Raw genomic sequence first — 26,283 nt, 5'->3', positions numbered from 1 at the left:
GCTGGGGAATTGAACCTTGGTGCTCTGCAAGAGAAGCCAGTGCTCTTAACCACGGAGCCATCTCTCCAGCCCCATAGTCTCATTTATTTTTCTTGAAATTCCCCTTTCCTTGTTCATTGGAAGTCAAGCCATCCTCTAAGTCCCAGCCAAACACCGTCTCTGTGTTGTGTTCTTCAGGTCTCCCAGCTGGGAAGGCTTCTTTACCCTTTCTTCTGCTCAGCATGGTTAGCATGTTGTCCACCGCATTAGTCTAAAGCTGCAGCTTTCAACCAGGATTGACTTTCACCTCATCCAGAGGGCACTGTGTAATGTGAGAGAGTGCTGATTGTCACATCTGCAAGTGATGGTTCTAGAGGTACCAAGTGGGTAAAGTCTGGCAATACTGAGAGGCATCCTACAGTGCACAGAACAAATCTGCTCCCAAATAAAGTTATCCAGCCTCCAAAGTCGACAGTTTGGCAGTAAATGAGGCTTCTACTTTCTCAAAGACAGTGCTGTTTGTATGGCTCTAGCATTCTATGGCTTTTATGCATGAGTAGAGTACAGAATTTCTTATATAAAGCTTGTCTTCATCATACTGAGGAGATGAGAGACCAAATAATGTACAATTTTTAAAGATGAAGTTGGATGCTAATATGCTCCTGTACATTTGCAGTGGCAGTTTGGAACTAGGTGCTTGTGTTAGATACTGGAATAGGAAGCTTCTGTGTGGAATGGGGCACACACAGGTCCACAGTGTGGAGTGCCCCAACTGAAGCCTATGAGCCAGCAGAGGTCCTGGTCTCTTCATTCTGTGAGGCCAAGAACAGTCCAGGACATCCCACATTCTTCACTTAGCTTTACAGGCCCCAAGAGGACTTGGAGACTCTGCCCACGGAGCCTTCTCTGAGGCACTGCAGTGAGGTCTTGACCTGAGGCATACCACGGGAGGGAGCGCGTTTCTAAGAGCTCAACGAGGCCCCAGAACCCAAAGTCCAGCACTCATATAAAAGACCCACACACTAGTTTTACTTGCACAAAAGCTTTGGGGGTAAATCGAACTCAGAAACATTACGGGTTTTGGAGGCAATCAAGCATGCACTGTGAACTCCCTAACACTAGCACAGTCTGGGCAATACCTGGTGTTCAAAGCCACGTGGAGGGAGAGTTAGCTGAAGGCTCAACAGAAGTCTGATAAACAGAGACCATGGGGAACTTGGCGCCTGCACAGGTGTAGGTTTGCCCCCAAGCCAGCCGTGAAATAACTGCTGGATTTAGAGGCTGGAGCTTTTAGAGACCTGCGTCGGGGGACTATGTTTCTCCAGAAAAATCTTGTGGGTTGTGGGTGGGTTGTGCAACTATGCAGAAGTGCAAAACACATCATGCCCTTCTGAAAGCTTGACTGGCTTCGTCTTGGGTCATACGGAGCTTCCAGCATGGCTTTTAGTTCTGTGGTAACAGCTGGTAGGCTAGTCTGTTACTCGACAGGACCGGCCTGGCTGCCTCTTCATCACAGGTGGCGAGGAGTTGTCTGGAATGTCTCTATTAACCTGGAAGGACACTTCTGCAAGCAGTAACTTCTAAGTCAAGAGCTATGCTATTTTCTCCACACCCACATGAGAGTACTTAGTGCCTTCAGACGTCCAGACCTCAGGAGGCAGGGCTTCTAGGGACAAGGGGTGAGTGTCACACAGCAAGGGGGAGCTGAAGTAAGAGAAACCAGACAGACCAAACACATTGAGCTTTTTTATATTTTTGTTTGTTTTGCTACTGAGTTTGAACACACTTTTTTAAGAGAAACAGCAGCTTTCCATAATGTGTTTTACTTAAAATGAGTGGTTATCATTGGTCAACCTTCACCTAGATTAGCATCAGGTAAGACGTGTCATCCCAATAAGAGTCACAAGTGTGAATATCTAAACTATGACTGTTAATAAGGATCAAAGTATTAATGAATGGTATGTCAATAAATCAGTATTAAAAATCATATTTTTACAGATTAATATAAATCATAGCGGTACAGTTTAAGTGCTCCTTAGTTTCAGGTGATAGATAACATTCAAGTGTAAAAAAATTGTCTCTTTTTCATATATAATGTCTGGATTTTATCTCCAATTAAGTACATTGGGTGCAAATTAATTTTTATTATAAGGATCTAATGGGAAAATAAAAAGTTTAGGGTTCTTTTCCCTTTTACCTGAACATATTTTCACATCAGTAGGACAACCAGTGTTCTAGAGGCTTTTAAAGAACCAAAAGGCAGCCACTTGGGGTTGGGTGTGGGGGGGTGTCTTACTTAGTGATCAACACAAGGAAAGCTGAACTAAAGAACACTGTCTTGCCACCTCAGCATCTTACCCAGTGCGTCCCATGTCACAAACCATAAAGCACTTGCTGACCAACCTTTGACAAGGGGGGCTTTTAGCACTTCCGGTGAAGCCTTTCTCCACTTATCTATCTACCTATCCACTCACCTTCCTCCTCCTTCCTTCCTTTATTTATGACCATCACAGTCGACACCTGCCTTCCATCTCTGCACATATACACAAAGAGGAAAAGTAGGTTGACTTGGACAACTCCAAGCCCTCTAAGTTTTCTTTTCTTCCTACCTCTACCTTTGCTGGCAGGGGCTCCTGGATGAATTAGCTAATCACAGCCTGGCATGATGCAATTTCAGAGAACTGTAGGTAGCAAAGACTTCTTTGGTCTCCAAGAGTTGCTAACAGGAGTTATGCATTGAGACTCAAAAATCATAAAAAAAATTGCAAGTTCCTTCTGGGAAATGGGCGTTCTTAACACATGCTGCTATTTCCCTCTGTATAGCTCTGAGAAAGAAATACACCCTGTTGTTTAGGAGAGGTTAGACCAGCTATTAGGTAATGGTATGTTTACCATACTCTCTGCCTTGATGAACAGGAGTCTCTCATTCTATGACACTGGAAATGTAAACACTGTCCTCCATTTTAAGACACAGGAAGTATAAACATTGTCTTCCATGTTGTGACACAGGAATTACAAATACTGTCCTTTATGCTACACTTTAATCTCTCAAGGGGTGGGAGCTTTTCTCTGAGGAAGTTCAGAAACTTAACTTTGTTAAGGAAGTCCTTAACAAAGCAACAAGGTCCAACTTGTATGTACTTTGTAGGAAAATTCATGTAAGCTTCTGTCTGCTGTTCTGGTCCGGAAATTAACTTTTCATTTCTAAAGCTATGCACAAATACATACATTTGGATTGTTAAATTCAAAGACAGAACCAGTGCTTTTAGAGTTTGAGCTGAATTAAACTATGTAGCGAAAGGGGGAACAAGTTTTAAAGGACGATGGCAGCCAATTTCTTTTGTTATTTATTTTTTTATTTTTTCCAAGAACAGTTAACATTTACTAGGCACCTATTGGCCTCAGTCACTTGCATCTAAAGAGCAAAGCTAATTTACCCACAGCCCATGTTCTTTGAAATGGTTAGCCTTATTTCTTAGCTTTGTTAACCACTAGTCTAACATTAGCTTCAAGTTCAGTTTTAATCACCTAGTCCATAACTGTCTACTGCTCCCTGCCACAGAAACAAAAAGTTAAGGGGGGATAAGGCGAGCAGTTTACATTTTCTATGTATACTTCAAGTAATCGGCCCCAAACTGAAACTAATCAAGTTGGCCATGGTTTAGTGTGTTTTGAGGGCATAAAATGTGGAAGGAAATTGACCTGTAGAAAGAGTTGGTATCCAAGAATGTGTGAACATGTGAAAATCCTATAACTTCACCTCAGCTGGCCTAATATCCTGAGTCACTAGATGGTCAGAAAAATACATTACAAAAAGAACAAACCAATGCACACTGATACTGAAAACCGAAAGGTTTGTACAAGATGAACAGCAGATGAAATTGTGTCTATCAAAATAAAATCGCACACAGGCTATTTTTATACATACGTGGACACACACACACCCACACACGCACAGACACCCAAGCAAGAATGTGTATTTTGTAAGATAGGTCCTTGGAAATAGACATTCTTAGCAAATATGGATGACAGATCAATTGTAATTTATTTTCTTTTAACACTGTATCATCATAAAGAAAACTGGTATAAATGAAAAAATCTATTTCAAATATCTACATCTAAAATTTTAGGCAGTGAAAAAGCACTTTGTTGACAAGGAGTGTGGAATGATGTATGTTAATTGTCAGAAACTGCTGAATGCCTTGTTTAGTTGCCACAAACAAATTCACATATCAGAACGAACAATACTGCTAAATATTCCTTTTTTTGTTGTTGTTGTCAAAACATACTGGGAGAAAGGATAGAAAAGAAAACTGGAAATCCATACATCTTTCAAAAGTTTGAAATTGAAGCAATATTTAGAACCATAGATGAGGAAACACGGTGGCATTGGTGTAATATACACAATGCGTTCTTCTTCTTTAATCTGTAATGTACATCAAATACTTTACAACAATGCATTAACAAAAGGCAAGAAACATCTTGCTGTACAGAGGAACCCCAATGCAACTTGAAGCCTAGAGTCACACGGATGAAGAGTAAACGAAGCATGAGAAGCCGTCCCCCGTAGTGTGTAAACTAGTCCACCTTGTGCTTAGCGATAACCTCCACGCCTGCCACCCTGACCTTCCCTCCTTCCTTCACCCACATTCAGTATAAAGCACTTTAAAAACTACAGCTCAAACTAGAAAGTGTTGTATATTGTCATATTTAGGATTGCTTTTAGCTTTCTATTGATTTCTGAGTTAACTCTCGATTCATTTAGCTTTCTAAAATAGCTCTGAGTATTTCCTTACTGGTTATCACAGCCTTCCTATGGAACAGGCTTTAACAAACTAAATTTGCGGGGAGAAAAAAGAAAAGGAAACAGAATGTCTTGTGGTATGCATGCACATGCACTGATCCTGGGGTGCCTGTCCTGGCTCCTCACACCCAGGAGTCAGGCGAGGCCGGGTAGTGGCTCGTTTCATAGTTCAGTTCACTGTAGGGACGGGCAGCTGAGTAGAAGTCGACATAGTTGCCGGTGGACTTGAGGCCCAGGTGCATGGTGTACTCGCTGGCCGGAGGGCGGTGATGGACCTGGTCCTCGAAGAAGGACTCATCGTAATTTCGCGTGGAATTCTGAAACGGCTGGTAGGTCTCGTAATCTTTTCTGCTGGGCTCCTGGGGAACCGGCTGTGCTGAAACCTGTTGGGGAGAGAGCCATGAGGATTAGCGGGTCCCCTGCCTCTCCCTCCCTCCACGTGCCACTCCATCAACCTGCATAGAGAGGACTGGAGCCAGCCTCAGGCCCAGTCTCATGCAGCCAATTGCACTGATCTGTCCTTTTTATGTGACTTTTAATTTTGTCATATCTATGGGATGCAGTGCAGTGATCTGACATCTGTATTCAATGGGTCATGACCAAATTAGGGTAAACAGCATTTCCAGCTCCTTAAACATCCATTATTTCTGAGGCTGGAGATTTGGCTCAGTGGTTAAGAGCACTGGCTGCTCTTGCTGAAGACCCAGGTTCTATTCCTAGCACCCACATGGTAGTTAACAACCATCCCTGAACTCCAGTTCCAGGGGACTAGATGCCCTCTTCTGACCTCCATGGGTATTGCACAACACTGGTGCACCTACATACATGCAGATGATATACTCATACACATAAAATAAAAATGTTTTTAAAAATTAAAAAAGAAAAATCATGTATTGTTTCTGTCGTGAATCTTCAAACTTCCTTCCTCTAGATCTTTATGAAGTGCACAGAAGTCATGGTGACCATCTCCCTCTGGAACGTAAGTGCTATTTCTCCTGCCTGACTGGGTTCTGATGCCTGTCGTCTGGCTTTCTCTGCTCTCTTCCTCTTCCTTTCTATCCCCGTCTTTGCAGACCACCCCACCACTCTCTCCTTCAGTGAAATCAACTTGTTTTTTAACACCCATATGTGAGAAGATGAAGTGCTTGTCTTCCTGTGTCTGGCTTGTCATGGAATGGACTGCTCCATCCATGTTGCCACAAGTGACAGAATTCACTCTTTTTATGGCTGAATAGTATTCTGTCTATTGTAGTGTGTGTGTGTGTGCGTGTGTATGTGTGTGTGTATGTGTGTGTGTAACTTCTTTTAAATATTATTTCCTGGGCCTACCCTATTATTTTATGTAATCTTTCTCTTTATTGTGATTATACATACTACATATAGTATGTATTTTATTAGTTTTATTTTATGTGTATGAGTGTTTTGCCTGCATGTTACATAAGTGTTGTGCAATGCCCATGGAGGTCAGAAGAGGGTGTCAGATCCCCTGGAACTGGAGTTAGGGATGATTGTTAGCCACCATGTGGGTGCTGGGAATCAAACCTGGGTCCACTACAAGAGCATCCAGTGCTCTTACTGCCGAGCCATCTCTCCAGCACCACAATGCATAACCATTTTGAAGTGTACAATTCAGCAGCACTGAGCACTTTCACAGTGTCATACAACTGTCACTGTCAGCCATTTCCATGATTTGTTCATCATCCTAAATAGGAACCGTACTCACTAAACCCAACTCCATACTGCCCATGGCTATCCTCTGGGAACTCCCACAATGCTTTCTGTCCCTGTGAATCTGCTTCTGTGGGGCCTCAGGGAAACAGTCGCACAGAATTTGTGCTTTGGTCTCAGTATGATGTTCTCACGCTTCCCCCAATGTTGCTGTGTGCATCAGAATTTCCTTTTGAAGAATGATATTTCACTGAATAGACACAACACATTTTGTATAGCATCCATTTATCTGTTGTTGGGTACTTGGGTAACATCCACCTCTTGGCTTTTGTGAATTGTGCTGCCAGAGATATACCTATATCTGAGTCCCTGCTATGGCTCTTGTGAGTGTGTGTGGGAATTACTTTTCTGGGAATGCCTCCCTGTCTTACCTAACCTTATAGCCAAAAGTACTTGCATGTTTTGCAATCATTTAACACCATCTATTCAATCTGTCTTCCTACTGTGTAATCAGCTTATTTAAATTTAGTTAGCCTTTAGGAAAACAATGTAAACCATCTTGCTAGGCCTTGGGCTCCTTTGTAATCAATTTTTACAAACTAAACTAAACACATAGCTTTAATCTTAAACTATGTTTCCTATTTTTCCCACATGATCCTTCGTTTGCCCCAGGCCGGAGGGGTGTGTGTGTGTGTGTGTGTGTGTGTGTGTGTTTGTGTGCGCGCGCGCGTGTGCGTGCATGCGTGTGTGTGTGTGTGTGTGTGTGTGTGTGTCTGTTGTGAAAATATCATCGCTGAGAGCAGAGACCTTGGAAGCAAATTGAAAGCAATGAATTGCCCACTGCATATGTCATAAAAAACATGTGAGTTTAAGTTGATAACATGTCTGTGGGTCAGTAGGGGTCAAAAAAGGCGGATTCTTCCCTGATAAGACAACGCTCCTCATTCCTTCCCATATCATGCTTGGGTTTGCTGTTCAATCGAGGTCGCCCTTCTCTCAAGGACCAGCGAGATGAGAAGGGAGTGGTCTGGAGAGCAGATTGGGGTCACTCCTGGTTTAAACAACTCCAGGAGTTAGATTTTCTTTGTTCAGGCAGCATGGTGTTTCTATCACAGTGATATACTCAGATCAGATGGAATTCTGTGTTTTAACCTTTGAGGACCTATCAAACTGTTGGCCATAGTGGCTGTGCCATCGTACTAGGTAACCTGAATAATTAAAGAAGTGTAGACAAAAGCTATAAAATTTAAAAGTTTATTTTACTCTTTTCTGCATTATTTTGGTATCATACTTAGGTGCTGCAATCCCAGAGGCTGGATATGTATAAAGTGTAATGGATACACAGAACTTTCTGTTATCAACACAGCTCTGATTCCTGTGAGTGAGCATGCAGGGAATTGGACTCCTCTGTGGCTGCTCCACCCTATTACATCTGCCCAAGTGACGGTGGCCTTGGACAGACTCATGCTTTAACTATTCTACTTTCTGAAAGACCAGATGTTTCCTTACCTGGTGCAACTAAAAACGGACGGGTCAAGAATGCTGAGGAAAATCAGCATAATGGTGCACACCTGTAGCCCCACCTACACAGGCGATTGAGGCAGGAGGATGAAAAGTTTAAGGCTAATTTGGGCTACATAAGGAGTTCAAGGCCAGCCTTAGCTTTGAGACCCTGCCTCAAAATGAAATGTTTAGAAAAGGCCGAGGATGGAACTCAATGAAGTACCTGTCTGGCTTGTACAAGGCCCTGGGTTTGGTCTCCAGTACTACATGGAAAAGAGAAAAATCCAGAAATTCTGAAGCCTGTGATTAGGAGCAGGTGTTTTCTGGTGTCCCAACCCACCTCAAACCTCCCTGCACTTGTCCTTGGTGGGTTACTGTCTGAGAGTCTAGAAGCATGTAAGGGCTCACAAGAGTCTTCAGGATGCATGAAGTCTAAGAACTGGCTCCTTCTGCTTGACTTTAATGAGAGTAAGATGAAGAGTTTAGGCTGATAATACAGTTTATCGGCATTTGTGTTGGGGGACCAGGCAATTCCTTTCTATTCTGACTGACTCTGGGGATCTTTTTCAAGTACCTGAGCCCTCACTGTGAGAAGCTCCAATAACGTTGGATGAGAGGGAACCCACAGCCCGTGCACACAGCAATGTGCAAAGCTCTGTAGCAATGCAGTAACCAGGAGGTCTGATGTGGATAATAAAACACTCTGGAAAAAATACAGTTTGATCATCTTCCAGAAGATTCAATAATTCCCTATCAATTTTACTAAAGTTCAGCACGGAAGCCTCTTTTAGAAATGGGTTTTAGCTAATAGGTAATGATTTCTAATTAGCACCTTGTATGTAAATGAATGCTTCTAATGGCCCACACATAATTCTTATCTCAAGTAAGTGAAACTCCCTCTTTTACATATAATTGATTTATACTAGAAATCGATCTGTTTCCCAAAGAAGTGGTGAACTTCATCACAGAGGCTGTCCAGGACACCCCACACTTACAGTTAGTGGTGGTTAAATGGACTAGGTTTTAATGTATCTGTGAAAACCCAGGCCCTCGAGGTGCCCTAACCTTTGCTAACCCCAGAGCCTGGGCTTGAGAGGACTATTTGGAATTAGTCTGCAGCATCTTCTAAGGACAGGTCTAGCAGACTGCATGCACAGGCATGATGTCCTTCCTATTCCTGGAAGAGCTGTGTGCTCTGGGAGACGCTCTCCAGCACTGCGTGTGACCAAGCACAGAGCACCCAGGGCCCATTCAGGAGGTTTGAAAAACGTGCACAGTGAGGATGCCAGAACTCCCTGTTTCTATTTCAGTAGGCAACATGTTCAGTGTTTAAAAGATTATTTTTTTGTTGTTGTTTATTCCTCAAAGTGTCATAGGTGTGCTTATGCATGTCATGTCTATCTGTATCTCAACCTGTCTCTTCTGTCCTTCCAGCCAATTCCTACTTTATAGGTGACAACCCTGAAGCTCAGAGCAATTGAGTAACTTCCAAGGTCATGATGAGTGGTGCTGTGCAGCTGGGATCGGATCACGTGTGTGCCCAAAACCCTTGTCTCTTCACCATGCTAGCCTAGTTCCAGCAGAGCCACTGTGATCAAGTCACAGAAGCAGTTGTCAGTGGGTTGACTCCTGGTTCCATGATAAGAAAAGAGGTCAGTAGCCAAGGAGGCAAAGAGGTGAGTCTCCATTGATCTAATCTTGGTGACCAGAGGAGGCAGAGGGGAACCAGGGCTGTCCTCAGGGGAAGTCAGACCCAAAGCTCACGACTTCTGTCCAAAGTGGCTGTTTGGTGGCGATCTTGGAATTGAGCCCAAATTCATTATTTGCACATTGTTCATGAAATCCTCACATCCAACCTCTTCTAAGGCTTAGGGCCCCAATTCTGGGGGCATATGTAAACAAACTACCTAGGGCAGGTGGTGGTGGCAATGCCTGGCTTGGAAGGACTGAATTGGGTCATCTTTCAGGGGATATAACTGTGTGCTGGTGATGCCTGCAGTGCAGGGATATCAGCTGCGGTTTGTAATTAACTGAGGGAATATCTAAAAGTGTTCAAAATTTGGCAGTTGAATGGTCCCCAAATATAAGCTCCATGCAAAGAAGAGAGGGAATAAACATATCTTTAAAATACTGCACAGTTTGTGTAAACTAGATTTCTAGAAAGGAGATGGGGTGATCTTCCTATTAGGAAGGAGATTTCTAAACACATTTACACTGGCTGGAGAAGTTTTAGAACACCCGAGGAGCCTGAGGCTAAGGCTGACTTTGTCCTAAGGCTGCATCCTCTCTGAGAAGGAGCTGTGTGTGACCCACTAGCTCAAGCGGGGCCTTCTGGGGCTCAAACTCTTGCTCTCACAGATTTGTCTTTGTCTAACCTTTCTCTCAATACTAGAAGGTTCAAATTATGAAGAATATTTCCAAAAATTCTGTTATCACATGGAAGATGTCTCCATGTTTATTCTTCACTAAGTCTGCCAGCACTATGGTTTATTCTTCAAAGGTTTGTGCTTGGGAAGTTTGGTCCCCAATGTGGCAGCGTTCAGATGGTGGGACCTACGCCATGGTGGCTCATGCTTGGAGTCTCAGCACTTGAGAGGCTTAGGTGGGAGGATCAATGAAAGTTCAAGGGCAGTTTAGACTACATAGTGAGTTCCAGGATAGCCTGGGATCCATGAGATGGACCTTCCAAAACAAAGCAAACCATGGCATAAAAAGAGTTGGAGCCTAGTGTGGGAGGTGAGCAGGTCCTGGAGGCACAACCTTACTGTTGAACTTGCAGAGTTCCTTGCCATGAAAGCCAGTCTTTACAAAGTAAGGCTACCCAAGGGGTTGACCCTCTGCAAGCAGTCATTTCCTCTTACTTCTTCTCAGTCATGTTCTGGTGCACCCAGAGGGGTTTCCACAAGAGATGGAACAGATGGAGCCTCTTTATCTTAGACCTTCAGTTTCCCCAACTAGGAGCTAAATAAACCTCTTTCCTTAGGCATTTTGTTATAGTGTTAGAGAAGAGTCTAAGAGAAAACTGGATTTATCTTGAAAACAAGGAAAAATAGCTGCTGATCATAGTATTTTCAAACCTTTTCTGTATTATGAAAGCTGAAGATTCAGAGTGCAAATGAAGAGGGTCAAGTGGCAAGGGTTGGTGCTTCTCAAAGCAGCAAGTGTCAGGCAAATTATCAGGCTCCACTCCAGACCTACTGAACCAGAAAGTCTGGGTTGGAGTCTACTTGGGGAGTTGGCTCATGCTCAAATTTGAAAGCCACTGATAGAGAGGAGGGAACGGGCCAAGGAGACAGAAGACCCAGGCTGGATCTTTGCCGCTTCCAAGCTGGGGGACTGAAGGTAAAACCTGTGACCTGTGTTGGATAACAACTTCCTTATCTCCAGTGACAACTGCACCTGTCTCCTCCCCTGAGAATGGACTGAGGCCAGCAGAAACAGAACTCAGCAAAAAAAAAAAAAAAAAAAAGGTCCTGGTTTATTTCAAGATAAATTTGAGTACTGGTCATCAAAAACACTAACTCCTTTTGGAGATTGTAAATAGAAACATATACATACAGTTAAATATCTTTGCATTTATGAGCATGGGATAGATGAATAGAAGTTTAAAGGGACTTTTGAGGAGTATTAAAATGATAATGTGGGTGACTTGCTGACCCAGATATAAAACCAAAGAGCATAAACTTAATTTTACTCTAGTGGCTGTTTCTCCTAGAAGGTTAGTTTCAGAATTTACAGAAAGAACGTGCATGCAGTTTCTGGCAGCCAGCCACACAGGTAGTGCCTGTGGAGCCACTGGAACCCTGGTTCTGAGCTCCTGCCTCACCCCACCACACTTGGCCACACTTCCGATGCTGGAACCCCATCCTCTGCTCTCCTGGTCATTTGCCTCATCCTGGAGAGCCACCTGGAACAACATGTGTTGCCCTTAGTGGTCCACTTCCTCTCTAAGGTCAGCTGCTGACCAAACTTCTGTGTGAAGCTTGCAAAGCCTTGATGGTAACTAGACACCAGGAGGCTGGAGTGCACAGCAGAGGTGAGCACTGATGTGGGAACCACAAGGACCCCAGAACATCCTGATTAGAGTGTTCAGGCTGAAGAGCCATGAGGTCACTTTCATCTAGGAAAAGTCCCCAAGTGAAAGCATTCCCTGTACACTGGCCAGCTACACCCACCTGAGGATCCACACCCTGGACTGTGGCCAAATCATGAATGCTGACTGCAAGGTGGTCTTAGATACCCATCCAAGAGGGGACCGAAGCAGAAACATCTCTTCCAAATGGCTTCAAAGTTGTATTGAAGTCCCCAAGAGAGAAAAATCCAAATCAAAGCTTCTCCCAACCACACAGTTGACTACAGGCAAAGAACTTTATTCCTTTCTCTCCAGACAATCTTTGTCTCAATGATTTCCTTAGAAATTGTCTATGGGGACAGCAGAAGACCTCTTTGGTGAATATATTTAAATGTAGCTTGATATTAGACTAGGAAGATCACCAGATCCCCCACCTCCCATTGCTGACTCTTCACAGCACTAAGTTATGGACCACAGGGCACAGTTCTGCCTGGAGCCTCCTTGAGGCTGAGGAAAGGTACAGAGCTGCCCTCACCCTGGGTGGGCATCAGCAGCATCCAGCAGAGATGCTGTCCCTTCCTGCTTCACTCTAAGACCCAGTACAGATTCAGATTGTTTTAAGCCTGAATCTCATTTTATAGCCCAGTCTGGCTTAGAACTTACTATTTAGCCCAGGCTGGCCCTCAACTCATGGCAGTTCTCCTGCCTCAGTTTCCTGAGTGCTGGGATTATAGGTACAAGCCACCACACTCAGCTCAGTTCTTCAAGTGTCTACTTTTCAGTAAACCTTAATCTAATTTGCATAAATGCTCAGAATATTATTAAAAATATGCCTCTGAGGCCCACATATATGGTCAGTCCTCTACATCTAGAGAGTTGGGTAGTCTTTGGACTTACCATGTTCACACTGAGACATGAAGCATCCTGGGCTACACCAGAGTTTTGCACAGCCAGGCACAGCACAATCGCATGGACAGAAAGGCTGTTGTGGGCAGTGCTGGTTCTGGTGTGAGCTTCTCTCTACCTGGGTAACTAAAGGCTTGTTCTGAACTCTTGGCTGCAAAATCAAGAGTCCCATTACCTCTCCACAAATCTCTTCAAGAGCTGGAGAGACTCTGCTCCCCTGTAGCTACAGAATGTCATATCTGCTACAAACGATTTGTTGGTTTCATGAATGGAGCTGGTGTCTGCAGCACACTGTTCTCCTGTCTTTGGGTGGGCACACTAGCATGTAAACAACAGAGGGCACCCTGGTGATCTCCTACGTAGTTCTCACGAACTGATTTATAATTTCACTAGCTTCTTTGCTTTTAGCAGAGCCCACAATTTAGGAGGCCAGTTAGCTGCTAGCAATGTGCCAGGTCTGGGGCCACTAAATTCACCCTGGATTACACCAACACCAGATGTCTTCCAGAGCGGCTATGCACGGACCAAAGAACAGAAGGTGAGAGGCTAACTCCTCTACTAATGATCATGTTTCTTACTGATGCTTGATTGAGGAAAAAACCGAATAAAAACAATTAAGACAGCTTAAAGTTATCCTTCCTTAGAAATGGGACCACATAGGTCGCGTCCACCTACTAAAGATAATGATGCTCCCCTGCAGGGTGCCGATGCCCTTCCAAAAGAACATATCCCCCTTCCACACTTTCCTGCATCTGGTTATTAGGTACGTGACTTTGGGTTCTTCATCTCCACCCATGTGTCCTCAAGTGTGGCAAGAGTGTAGGGTACCAGCAGAAGCCAGGCCTGGCGAGGGCTGTCAGCAGCAAAAAGCTACAGGCAGTGAATCTTGCTCTGATGCCTACCATGGGAGTAAGAGAAATGTAAGGATGTATATCAAGAGGCCCAGGCTATTTCTGCTCTTATAGTTCCAACAGAAACCAGCAAAATGGTCTTTCAACAAATAGTTGCTGAATAAGGCAGGTATAATTCTCTACTGACTCAGACGGTGGTCAAAGTATTCTGTTTAGTTTTTTATACTGCTCTTTCTGTTACTGGTAACTATCATGGTTGACAAAAAGTCTCCTTCCTAGGGACAGCCGACTGGGTGACAGAAGGTGTTTGATCCCTCCCAAGTCAACAGACAATTCTGGGTTAGTAATTCTCAATTTTTAATGGCCTACTTGGAGCTTTCTTTTAGCTTCAACCCATATTAGTCTGTTTCTCATTGGTTTCATGGACTACTTGAGGATGGGTAGCTTTATAAAGGTTTATTTATCTCTCAGTTCTGGAGGTTTAAGGGCATGGTGTCAGTGCTGGCTTGCCCCTGGTGAGAACCTTCTTGGTAGATGGCATGATGCTGGCATGTGAGACAGACCTCCTGGAGAGAGAGGCGAGGTCTGTTTAAAACAACTTTTTTCTGAGGAAGCAAATTCTGGGTCTCATAAGAATTACCTTAGTCACTTCTAAGAGCAACATGGCCAATGGCCTTCCTTCCATCGGACTCCGCTTCTTAAAGGTCCTACCTCTTAACCATCGCCATGCCATACTGAAGGCAGATGACAGCACATCCAAACCACAGCAGCATCACAGAGGAGTGCTTGCTTCCTACTGCCTGGTCAGGCAGGAGGCAACAATGAAGTGAAAGGTTGTTTTGAAGTTTGAGATTGTTTTGAAGACTGCCATGCATGTGCGTGATGTACCAGATGTTGGGGGAGAACACCAGGAGCTTTCTTTTTGATGAATGTGAGATAGAAGTGAAGTTACTCCATTAAAAAAATTCTAGGCCACATGAGTCAAACAGGAACAAGAACACAAAATGCGATTTTCAGTTTACCTGGTTATGTTTGATGTCCTCAGCGGGCGCACCATATGAATTCCTATACAAAGTTGAAATTCCAGTGTTTTGAGCTAAAAGCGAAAGGAAAACAAAATTATCAGCAAAGGAAGCCAGGTTCCAAGTGAAGAAGGATGGTTACTGAGCCAAGTTCTTGCCCTGACACAGCTTGGTTTGTCGTGGACCATTTCAAGTGGAAGAAATTCTTTGGCCCTGAGTCCCCTTTTACATATTCAGAAAGGAGAACGGTGGCTCCATAAACTCCCATGGCCTGTCAGCTTCCTCCAATAACGCTCACATCACAGACAGGGTCAGGACAGGTGCAGTAAACAGACGGTCATCTCGCAAGTTTTATTGCCTTTTTTTCTGGTGAAAACCAGGGGATAATAAAAGCTTGTCACCTGCACTGAAGCATGCAAAGGCTCTATCAGCAGCTCGGCTTTTAGCTGGAGATGACAAGAATAAAATTTCTAATTTGACTTCACACACGTGCCTGATCATCTTTCAGACAGTTTATTTCTCAAAGGCCTGAAAGCCCTGCAGAGAGAGGGCTATCTGCATACTCCTTGCACATGTGTGTGTTGGGCCTTTGGAACCCTGGTAGGTGCAGAGACGGAAGTCCCTACTCTGTTCTCATCTTTTGGGGTCTGGGTGAAGGGAAGAAAGGTCTCTCTCTCTTTCTATTGGTACCAAAGGTGCTCATTTCCTCACGTGGTACCCCGGAGGTATGTGCCACAGGCCCAGAGAAGGGCACTACTCCTCTCATAGATGCTGAAAGGTCATGGTTTATGAAAGATTTGGAAAATGCTACTTATGTAGGGTCAACAGGACACAAAACACCTTAGGAATATACTTGGCTTTCAGGATCTAAGGGATCATGAAATGGATGCACATACAACCTAGTCTCTCAGAGTCAAGGCCGCCGCAGGTCAGACAGCATATCCAGGTTTATCAGGTTTCTGTACTAGTCATGGTTATTTATTTTACCCCAAGGCCCAAAGGAGCTGCACAATTGAACCCTTGGAAGATATTGCTTAGGAAGTGAGGGTGAGAGCTCCCTTTCAGGGGTTGCATGGTTGTGCATGCCTTTGCACACGTACGCCCCTGTTGCTCTCTGCCTTACTGACTTGAGGCAGAGTCTCTCACTGAAGTGAAAGCCCACCATTTGACTAGACTGGCCAAGTCTGCTTGATCTGCCCCCCAATGCTGGAATTACAGGTATGCACAGCCACGCCTGGCTTTTATATAGGTCCCTCGGATTCAAGCTCGGGTCCTTATGCTTGCAAAGCAAGGGCTTCTCCCCACTTAAGCAATCTTCCCAGCCCCTCATTTTCAGTTTTAGATTACCCTGCTATCCTCTCCGGTAGACTATACATTGCTTCTTCATCTATCAGCCTGCAAAAACAATCCCTTTCCTGCATCACCAAATCTTCCTTGCCTGTTCAACTTCCTGTCTATCCAATGTTGCTCCTCTATTCATCCAGCTCCCACAGCCAGAGGGATCCTTACAGAGATTGTGTTACATCACTTCCTTTACTTGATAATACTCCAATGCCCAGCATGCTGAAAAAGGTCTCCACTGTGACTCACCAGGCCCTTGCCTACCTCTTCACCATGTTTCTCATACCTCTTGTAATGGAGTCCTGGCTACCCTGCTTCTCTTTGCTCTACTGAGTGAGTGTGTGTGGCTCAGGGAAACTTGGTTAGTTTTGTGGTGTCCCTTCCTTACATCAGGCACAGTTACCCTCCTACATGGCCTCCTCCAACTTACTACCCCGAATAGCTTCCTCATCCTACTCGACACCATAAGGTGTTACCTTGTGGGACAGCTTGTTCTGCTGCTGACCTCGTTCATTGTCTGCCTCTGTCTCTTGGAGCAAATGCCCATGCAAACAGAGAGGCCTATCTTGTCACTTTTATTTGTGTCCTAAGGATGGTGCCTGCACTCAAATGGATCCTCACAGAGTGATGGATACATTTACTGAATGAATGAAGGCATAAGCCTTAGGTAGAGATCTACCTTCAGAGCTACACATGTTGGTAAAATTATCACCTCGAGGACAAGGTGAAAAGCTGGTCTTTCCGTTGTTTAAAATGTTGCATTTGGGGCAGTCAGAATATATGAATGGTTGTAACCTCAGCCTCTTTTCCTTTTGGATTAGTTGCTTTTGAGTAGAAGATATTTATGTTGGAAATCCTCTCCTCCATCCTTTGGCCCACTTACCTGTGTAAGGAGACTATGGCTGAGACGGAACCACATTCACTGACATATGAAGTGGAGGGCCTCAGGGATGCTCTGCAGATTCACAGAGAAATGCCTTTCTTTTTTGTGTCATTCCCTAAATACTCAATTTCTAACGGAACATGTTAGAATGGCTTTAAAAGACATGAGACTGTCAAAGCTGCAGGCACCAGCCCGTGAAAAGGCACCTGGGAGGCTCGATGGGAGGGTGACGTCCCCAGATGAACCTAAAAGTCAGGCTGAACCCACAGGGGCTGGTGACAGCGTGCCCAAGAGCTGTACAAGCACAAGCTAGACAGAACCGAGCATGGATGGGGCGGTGGGCAAGAAGCCCAGCCCCAACTGAGGAACTACTGGTAACTGATGGTTTCTGGGAGGGGGGCGTCAGGTTTCTCTAAGTATGTGACATCAGGTAGGTTGACCAGGCTCCAGAGGATGGACCCACACCCTAGAGCATTTTGAGACCAGAAACTAGACTTCATAAGCCTTTATAAAAAAAAAAAACTGAGGTCATAAAGTCAGTGTGGGGAAGTAAGAAGGTAGGGGTAGACCTGAGAGGAGATAGGGGAGGGGTCTGAATATGATCAAAACACACTGTATAGAATTCTAGAAGAATCAATAAAAATGTTAAAAAATAGAAAGCTATACTGGGTAGCTAGGGATCCTACAGCCATGGCCCAAGAAAGCCTCTGCATGTGAAAGGTTTCTAGGCAACTACAGCCAGGGAAATAACTGCCAACATCTGGCATGCTTGAACATACAGCCAATACTGGACTTCTGAGGGCCCCTCAGTGCCAGAGAAACACTAGAAGATATTTTCAGAGACTTCATCTAAGATAGAGAAGGAATCCAGAAGAGGAGAGCAGTGGATGCCGGGGATGGACAGCTAGAAGAAATTTCTAAGAGCCAAGTGAGGAGGCGACAGCACAGATGAGAGACCTTGCCACCTCCGGCTGTCACATGTTACATGTCACATGTTCCCCATGGTTTCCCACAACAGACAGCCTCTCCTCGTGGGGAACAGCAGGATGTGTCTCAGGCCTCAGGACTAAGAAAACTGGCAGCTTTCCGACATCTTCCACCACACCGATCCCTACCCATCCCTTGAGTTTAATCTTAAATGAGGAAGAGAATACTATTTTTGATGTATCGGGGACAAGAAATGATTTTGTAATTAAATGCTGAATGCTGGGCACTTCCCAAAGTCTCCAGACTAGAATTCAGCAACTCACATTTGCTATTCCAGGATGACTTGTTGGATCCTATTGTGGCTCAGCTGGAGACTCAACTCACACCATTGATGGGGCAGTCATTACTGCCAGCCTCATCACCAAAACCTCCATCTTTCCCCTTGCCAGAACCTTCACACCACCACCGCTGCCCTTCCCACATATTAACATCCACTCTCGGTACACTTCCGTTCACCTTCACCAGCACCAACGCCTTCACCTCTGACCTTCTCACTCGTCTGTCGGTGAGCTCGACTTCAGCCACCGTCACAGATGCCAAGACCCTCACCTCAACTCCTCATCGCCACTGCGTCCACTTTTATCATGGTCATGACTTCGCCCCCCACACCCCCCACCTCCATTTCATGTATTAGCATCCCACCCTCACAATCACATGGACTCTCATTGGCACCACTATCACTGTTGCCATGGCAACAACAGCCACCTCTTATAGTACCAGTAGCTGGTTTAAGAGGAACTTTCTAATATAAACAAATTCAATAAAGATCTCAATTTCCTTCTAGGTTTGCTACATGATCGATAGCATTGCTTTGAATTGAGTTTTCAAGCAAGTCAGAGCAAAACTGCTTAAGCCTCTGAGTGAGTTGAAAGAATTCCATAGATCTCAATACCGTAGCTGTCAAGGTCCCTGTCATTTCCTGGGAAGAAGGACCATCAGGCACAAATTATTTTTTATATTTCATTTTATTGAGTGTGCAGGGCACACTCATGTACCACTGGAACTATTTCAACATAAACATATTACCCTTAAAAGCTCTGAATGATTCTACTGGGCCAAAGAGTTGAAGAGCAATGCTAAACTTAAATGGTAGTCATACAATGAGTCTCACAATTATTACTGTAACTATAATCTCAATCTTTCATCCCATGTTTTGGGTGATATGGCTGCCTGTGATAATAATAATCATAAACTGGATGTGCCAGATGAATCTGGTGTCACTACTAATTTAAACTAATCAGTACAAATTAGATTTTCCACACTGGAGACTCGGATTTCAGATTCATAACTTTTCTGGTTTATACGAAATAATGACCAGAGTAACATTTGTGGGGGAGAAAAAGAAAAGTGTAAGAGAAAGATAAGCTATGGGTATGAAATAAATTCAGTTCTCCCATTCAAGGGACATTTCAGGAGCCAGGGCGACACATTCCTTTGTGGAGTCTGCTCATGGAGGCAGAATGTGGACCCGGGGCATTGAGGAGAAACATCTGTTTATTTTGCTTTTCTGTGTGCAGCTGTGCAGAGTTAACATAGGCCTCACTGCCGCTGGGGTAAATACATTTGCTATTACAAAAATTTATCTTAGCTGTCCTGAGTTTGGGAGATGTTTTAAATCATCCAATTTGTCTACCCCACTTTCCTGCAGGTCTGTGAGTAAATAACAACAGAGACCTGTGCCTCGTGCTTTGAAAATTCCTCTGCTGACAGCATCTTCATGTCTGTTTAGGGCTATCCCCTTTGAACTCCATTTTTTTCAGCTATATAACCTGATGTTCTCTTAGAGCTCCATTACTCATGGCCTATTTTCAGGAGGGACCCATCACGATGGTCATGTAGCAAAGAACCATGTGGGTCCCCTGTTAGTGCCTCTTGGTGCTGGGATTTTAGTTTTTAAAGTCTAATCTCTTCAACGGGCACTTCCCACGTCCGACTTCCCAGGTCCCATTTTGTCTTGCTTCCATTTCTGGTGGGCAAAACCTAGTTGTACTGAGCCCACTTCCAGTGAGGAAGAAATCAAGGGTGTGGTGATTCCTCCCTCTAATTGGGGGTTAGTACGAGCTGGGAAAGTGGGAAGGAAAGACGGAGATAAAAAGTCTGCAGAGAACTTACTTCTTTCACTCTTCTGATGTCTAAGACACTACTTTTTATACCTCTAGCTTAACTACCTCACGTCCAATTCCTGGAGCTCACGGTTATGAAGATCTCAAATGCTCCAAAGGCTTTTAAACCCCTTGGGGCTGCAGACTGTTTCATACAGCCTGAAATCCTAGCCCTCGCAAGGCCCTGGCCAAGTCCCTCACTCTAAAAAGGACGTGACTGTGCTCACCTGTCATGGCGTCTTTCCTGGAAGTGTGTTCGCCCTTAGTTCCGTGGTAAGTGGCGTTGTTGCCGGTGGACTCATAGTCCGTTTTCCTTTCTTTGAGGCTGATCATTTCCCGAGGTGAAGCTGGGGCACTTGCTACATAAAGAAATGTGAAAAGTGATTTTCTGGGTCTCCAAGGTATGAATACCTTTCCATACAAACGGTTAACCTTTAACCTTCACATATCCAACCTATGTCAGTATGAATGCACAGACCTTTTACCTTTTCCTATTATGATTTTTTCCTCTGTTCTTATCATCTCTCCTCAGCCCATGACAACTGGTGCTTGACAGATGAGGGGACATTGTGGCTTGGGAGCAGGAAATTAAGGGTTACAATTATACCCTGGGATCATTTTCTTCAGGGACAAATCATGGTGGAGACATGACTGGCCCATGGTGTACGTGGCAGCGTTAGAAGTGAGACAGGTCTTTCCTGTCCCTTTTCCTGCCCTCGGCCTCCCCCTTTTTCTTTCCCCCCCTCACTCACTTTTTCTTTTTCAATTAGACATGCTTCAAAGGAGCGGTTACAGCTTGAGCATCCCTAATTTGAAAATCCTAAGTACAACTGCCCCAAAATCTGAAACTTTTTGAGCACTGAGATGATACCATATCATAAAGTCCTTCATGTTTGAGCTATAGTCAAAGCACACAAAAATAATTTAAAATATCGTATCAAAGTACCTACAGGCTGTGTATAAAGTATATATGGAAAACAGATGAATTCTGTGTTTAAATTTCTGTTCTGTCTCCAAATATCTCATGAAGTCTATGTGATTATTCCAAACTAAAACAGATTTAAAAAAATAAAAAACCTGAAGCGCCTTTGGTCCCAGATACTGTGAATAAAGATACTGAGTACAGAGGAATCCCACACAGGAACACATGCAGAGTCACTGCAACACCGAGTTGCCCGGCAGCTGCCATATAAAAAGTGGAAACAGTAGCTCTCCACCAAGTGAAACCACCACATCCACCCAGTTCTTCTCCAGGCGGCCTGGGACTGGGGGTGAAGAGCAATTCCTTTTCCTGACAGGGCATTGGCTTTCGGGGTGACTTACCCAATAATCTTTCATATAACCCTTCTATTTCTGCTGCTTGTTGCTTGTTGGACCCAGGGAATGTACCTCGCCATGCCCCATGTCTAAAGGGGATAGGCTATTATTCTGGGAGGAACTCCCTGGGGGAAATCCATAGTTTTTAAGTAGACTGGGACAAGAAACAGGAAAAGTGAAGTTGAAAAGAAGTTTCTTTGTCCTGGGTAATAGGATGGATTGGTAGCGACTCAGTAGTGTGCCACTGCAGAGATGGGGGCAGAGGGAGGGAACAGGAAGGTGCTCTAAGGGAGGAGGCCAGGCCTGTTCCCACCTGTGGGCCACACTGGGGGCATCAGACTCAGTATGAGGAATGCAGGCAGTCATGGTGATCTTTGGTCCTTCAGCAGTCTCTGACTTCCTGAACCCCAAGACAGGGCTCTATAATCTTGCTTCACCCAAAGATCTGCCTGAGGATTTAGGGACTCTCTACCTAACCCTGAACTTTCTGGGTTTGAATTATCAGTGGCAGGTCCTCAGAATCCAAACTGAACACATGTACTTTTGCTAATGATTAAGGTGATTATTAGTAGCTAAGCTGCCTGCCCAGCCATGCCTCAGTTTACCTTTCAGCTCATCATTCACACCCTGAGCAGTGTTCCTCAGCCCTAGCACACTGGGCTTGCGTGTACCCCAGATATGTGTTCTACTGCTGTGTGAGTCACTGGATTCTGCACTGTGGGGGGCAGAGTTGTAAGCTGTGCCATGCTTCCTAAACCTGAGGACTCCCAGTTAAGTGGGGAAATGGACATGCAAACAAATTAAAATAAGAGTCTGAAGTGTTCATGAGAAATCACATTCAAATTCTGGGGAAGTAAACAGGCATGGTATTTGCCTGTCCTGAAAGACCCTCAACCTACTTCCCAAACTGATCAAAATAAAACTAAAGGTCACTACTGTAATACCTGAGGTCCTCGGAGGTTTCCAACCCTGACTGTCTATTGGCAATAATTCCCTGGATTCCTGAAATCCAGATGTTTGAGCCCCACACAAAAGCAGTTGGGTCAAAGCTCAGAGTGCCAGTCAATGGCCAGAAAGGAAAGAAAAGCACATTAGCTCTGACAGTGTTCTCATTTCTCCTGGACACACTTGGACTCTCAATGGTCTGACCCAGATGTATATTTTCCTGCTACAGAAGGATCCCAGCTCTTCAAGAAGGGAAGGGAGACCGACGAGGCCAGAATGCAGGAAGGCAGGACAGGACAGGGATGCTGGCCATTTCTGACTGGCTGTGAGGCTACGGGGGATGTGAGGTGCCTCGGTACCTTCTTCATACTTAGGATTCTGCAACTTAAACAGGAGCTACTTCAAATACAACCCAGGCTCTAAAAAGCCCTGAACTTGGCTGTGTGGTGTTCACGCCTGCCTGGAGCATTGGCTGCTGGGTCCCCCTCACCCCTTCACCCTTCCCCTTCTCCCCTCCATTACTCTGTCTTCTGGGGAGGTCCCTCTTTTGCCCTTGCTCCTCTGATCCTGGGTCTCCTTGCATACAGTCTAGCCTTTTAGCAAGTCACTGCCATCAATCAAGAAGGCACAGTATTCTGGAGTCTTTTGACCAAAGCTTTTAAAATTAGAGCTTAATATCGCACAGATGGTGGTGTTTATTAAGCCACATGAAGTGTGTAATTATCTCCTGAGACCTTGCACATGGTGATGCTTTGAGTCTCTAGTAAATCAGGATTAAGCTCCAGGAAAGATCAAATCATGCGAGCAAGTGTTTATTAGGTGTCGGGATGTGCCTGGCCTAGGAAATACCAAGACAAGGCCTTTGCTGAATGGATCCCCAACCCTACCTGCTCTAGCCTGCCTACTCCTGAGAGGGCTGCACATCCTGACCACTTCCCATCTACATATCATTTTGTTTTCCTAACACTGATTGGTTGACTGTGGGTTGTAATTAGAGCCTTTAAAAGGGTACACTTCGTTTGTGTGCTAGAATCTTAAAGCCTGAAGAATTACAAAATTAGAAGTGGAAGTGTCTACCTCTGGGCTTCCAAGTTAGCTGAAATTCTCCCTAGTCAAAGAGGGGCCTTGACTCTCATCTACAATTGAATCAAGTGTACTAACTAGCAATCTTAACTTGAACACAGACTTTTATGGAGCTGGGAGAGGGAAACTGATTTCAGTCAAAAGTCCTTTTTAGTTCTGATTTTCCTCATCACTATGATAGTACATCTGGTGTAAAGTTTGAGGACAGTCATGCTCAGGGGCACAGAAGTCACTTTGCTTCTACCCAACCTTCCAAGATGTGGCTTAAGTTCCTCAGCAGAGGGCGGGCGGGAGGAGTAGGGCAAGAGAAGCCTGTCACAAATAAAAGCTTAGCTAGCTGGGTATGTGTAGGAGTATCTAATTATTTATTATTCTTTCATTCTATGAACAAAAACCCTCAAGGTAGACATGGGAAGAAAAGTTTTAAAAACTTATACTTTGAAGTTAAAAACAATAAATACTCTGCTACTAAATGATGTATGCACATTTTACCTTTCACATTTTTCTCTAACCTTTGACATTAATTAAAATGCCTTAAAAGGTATATAGTATATTCTAGAAATCAAGAAAAGAACACCTGTATCACACCCTCTCTTTCTAAGGTTTGGGGATCATGACAGAAGAGGGGGTGAAAAGATTAGAAGAGCCAGAGGCTCTTAGGTCCTCTTAGGGGGACCACAAGGAAACCATGTTTTCTGGACATCAGGTAAGTTGCACACATGATCTCAGAGGTTGTCACAGTACCCACAAGACCTATGCAAACTCAAGACAGACAAAATTTCAACACTGAGGGGGAGGTGGCCATAAAGTTCTACCCTTAGCTGAGGAGTTTTGTTAATTGATAGCAGCCAGGAGAGAGAGAGTCAGTCTTCCTTAAGGGCATGGTCCCTGGTGGGTTGACCACACTCGAGTGGATGACCACATATTCAACAGTATGTGGGCAGTACGAATTGGACTTTATGGGTTTAAAAAACATGAGGACACAAAGTTGGGTAAGTAGGAAAGGGGACTGAACCTGGGAGGAGTTGGGAAAGAGGGGTGACTGATTAAAATACATTGTATGAAATTCTGAAAGAATAAGTAAATGAAGAAACAGACAAGAGGAAAGAACTACAGTTGAAAGTTAATCAATAGGAATTTGACAAGAGCGGAGAAAAACTACACAGAGTGGCTTATGAGTTAAAGTTGTAATGATAAGTTGTTATGATCAGAATTTGTTGATGATTTGTAGGTAATAAGAAGCTAATTGGATAAGGAATAATTATGAACTATTTCTATCAAATGCCACACGAAAGGAAGAAACGGTACGTGCTGTCTCCTTTACTCTATTACCCCACGGAAAAGTCTGCTGTGCAAACTCTTGCCGGATTCCTTATACTTTTCCCTTACTGGATGTGAGGGCATCCCATGTACCTTCATCACTAAACAGAGGGACATCCCAGGCACCTTTCTCACTGGTATGTGGAGGGCATTCCATGCATAGGAAGTGGGCACAATGGAGATTTGCTCTCAACCCATGTGTACCCGACAGAATTGTCCTCACAAGAGAAAAGACAGATACATCTCACATTCTACCCAATGTCCAAGCCAGGCAGCTGTTCACAATGTGGGGTTCAGCTAGGGGGTTTGAATGAGTACTCTGTCTCATGCGAAATCCAGGGCCTGGGCTGGCTCTTACCTGAGCGGTTGTTGGGAGATACTCGCACAGGGGAGATGGAGGGCGTGCGGGAGGAGGAGTAGGGCCTTTGTCGATCCCTCTCAATGGTTGAAGATGAGGCTACAAAGTGATATTGTGACCATCCATCCTGCAAAAGACAGAGTATTCCTATTAAACAGGGAAGGCACAGTAATACCTCCTGACACTGCAGAATTCCAAGCCTGTGCATTTGTGAAACATTTCTAGAGGATGTCAGAAGAGATTGTGGAGCTCCGTACATCACCAAGGCTGACCAGAGAGATGCAGGAAATGAGAACACACCTTCTCCTCAGACAGCCTGGCTGGGAACGTGGGTGTTTAGTGTCTGCTTTCTTCCCAAATGTTGAATGAATGGGCTCTGTACCAACCGGCTTTGGCCACAGGCTTTATTAAATGCAAATATGCTGCTCAGAATGTCAGATGACCCTCAAAATGTCTGTCTTTGCCCACCTGGTGTCTTGGCCCACCTGGTGTCTTGGCCCACCTGGTGTCTTTGCCCACCTGGATTCAGCTCTGTGTGCTCTTGATCTGCCAGTGAATCTTTCCAAAGTGTTGACTTTCTTCTTTTCAGGTCTGACCATGAGCTGCCAGTCCTGGGGCAGCTCCCTCACCCTCCTCAATCACCTTCACCTTCTTTCCAACCTTTTTCTGGGTCTCAGAAGCCCAATCCTCAGGGCCTCAAGGCTCCACTAAGAGACTGGAATGGTATATTCCCTGGACGACCCTGGGAATTCTACTTCCAATTCAGAATGTCTTCAAAATGTTTCCCACCAAGTCTCCACTAGCCTTCTGATATCTGCTTAACAAGTGAGAGGCATACATAGGATTTTTCTTATAAAAATCATACAAATACATTACAAATCATTTTTGTGAATTTGGAAAGTGCAAAGAAAACAATTTAAACAGTTGATGCTTTAGTGCCCCACCCACAGAGAGCTCTTGCTGACACGTTGTAGTGTTTCCTTCATCTAACTGTGTATCTAAAGCATGTATTAAAGTATTTGGTGAAGTAGAACTGACAAAGGGGAGAACACCAGGCGCCTGCCCAGTTCCATAGTCCCTTTTCACAGAGACAACTGTTCCCAGCCTTTTTATTTTTTAAAACTAATTAGTCTTTTAAAGGA

At 44.4% G+C, this 26,283-nt stretch overlaps 1 protein-coding gene across 1 annotated transcript in view; it reads right to left on the bottom strand.

Annotated features, from left to right (window-relative positions):
- Positions 1-3,317: 3,317 nt before the first annotated feature.
- Ctnnd2 (catenin delta 2) overlaps positions 3,318-26,283 on the bottom strand; it is a 1,011,454-nt gene continuing 988,488 nt past the window's right edge. The window contains 4 exon segments of the mRNA XM_017799239.2: positions 3,318-5,166; positions 14,806-14,879; positions 20,346-20,477; positions 25,142-25,268. Coding sequence (XP_017654728.2) covers positions 4,906-5,166; positions 14,806-14,879; positions 20,346-20,477; positions 25,142-25,268 — 594 coding nt within the window. The 3' untranslated portion in view covers positions 3,318-4,905.

Source organism: Nannospalax galili, unplaced genomic scaffold (assembly GCF_000622305.1).
Source record: "Nannospalax galili isolate Female #2095 unplaced genomic scaffold, S.galili_v1.0 scaffold698, whole genome shotgun sequence".
Taxonomy (NCBI): Eukaryota; Metazoa; Chordata; class Mammalia; order Rodentia; family Spalacidae; genus Nannospalax; species Nannospalax galili.
This window is presented reverse-complemented; position numbering and strand designations above follow the sequence as displayed.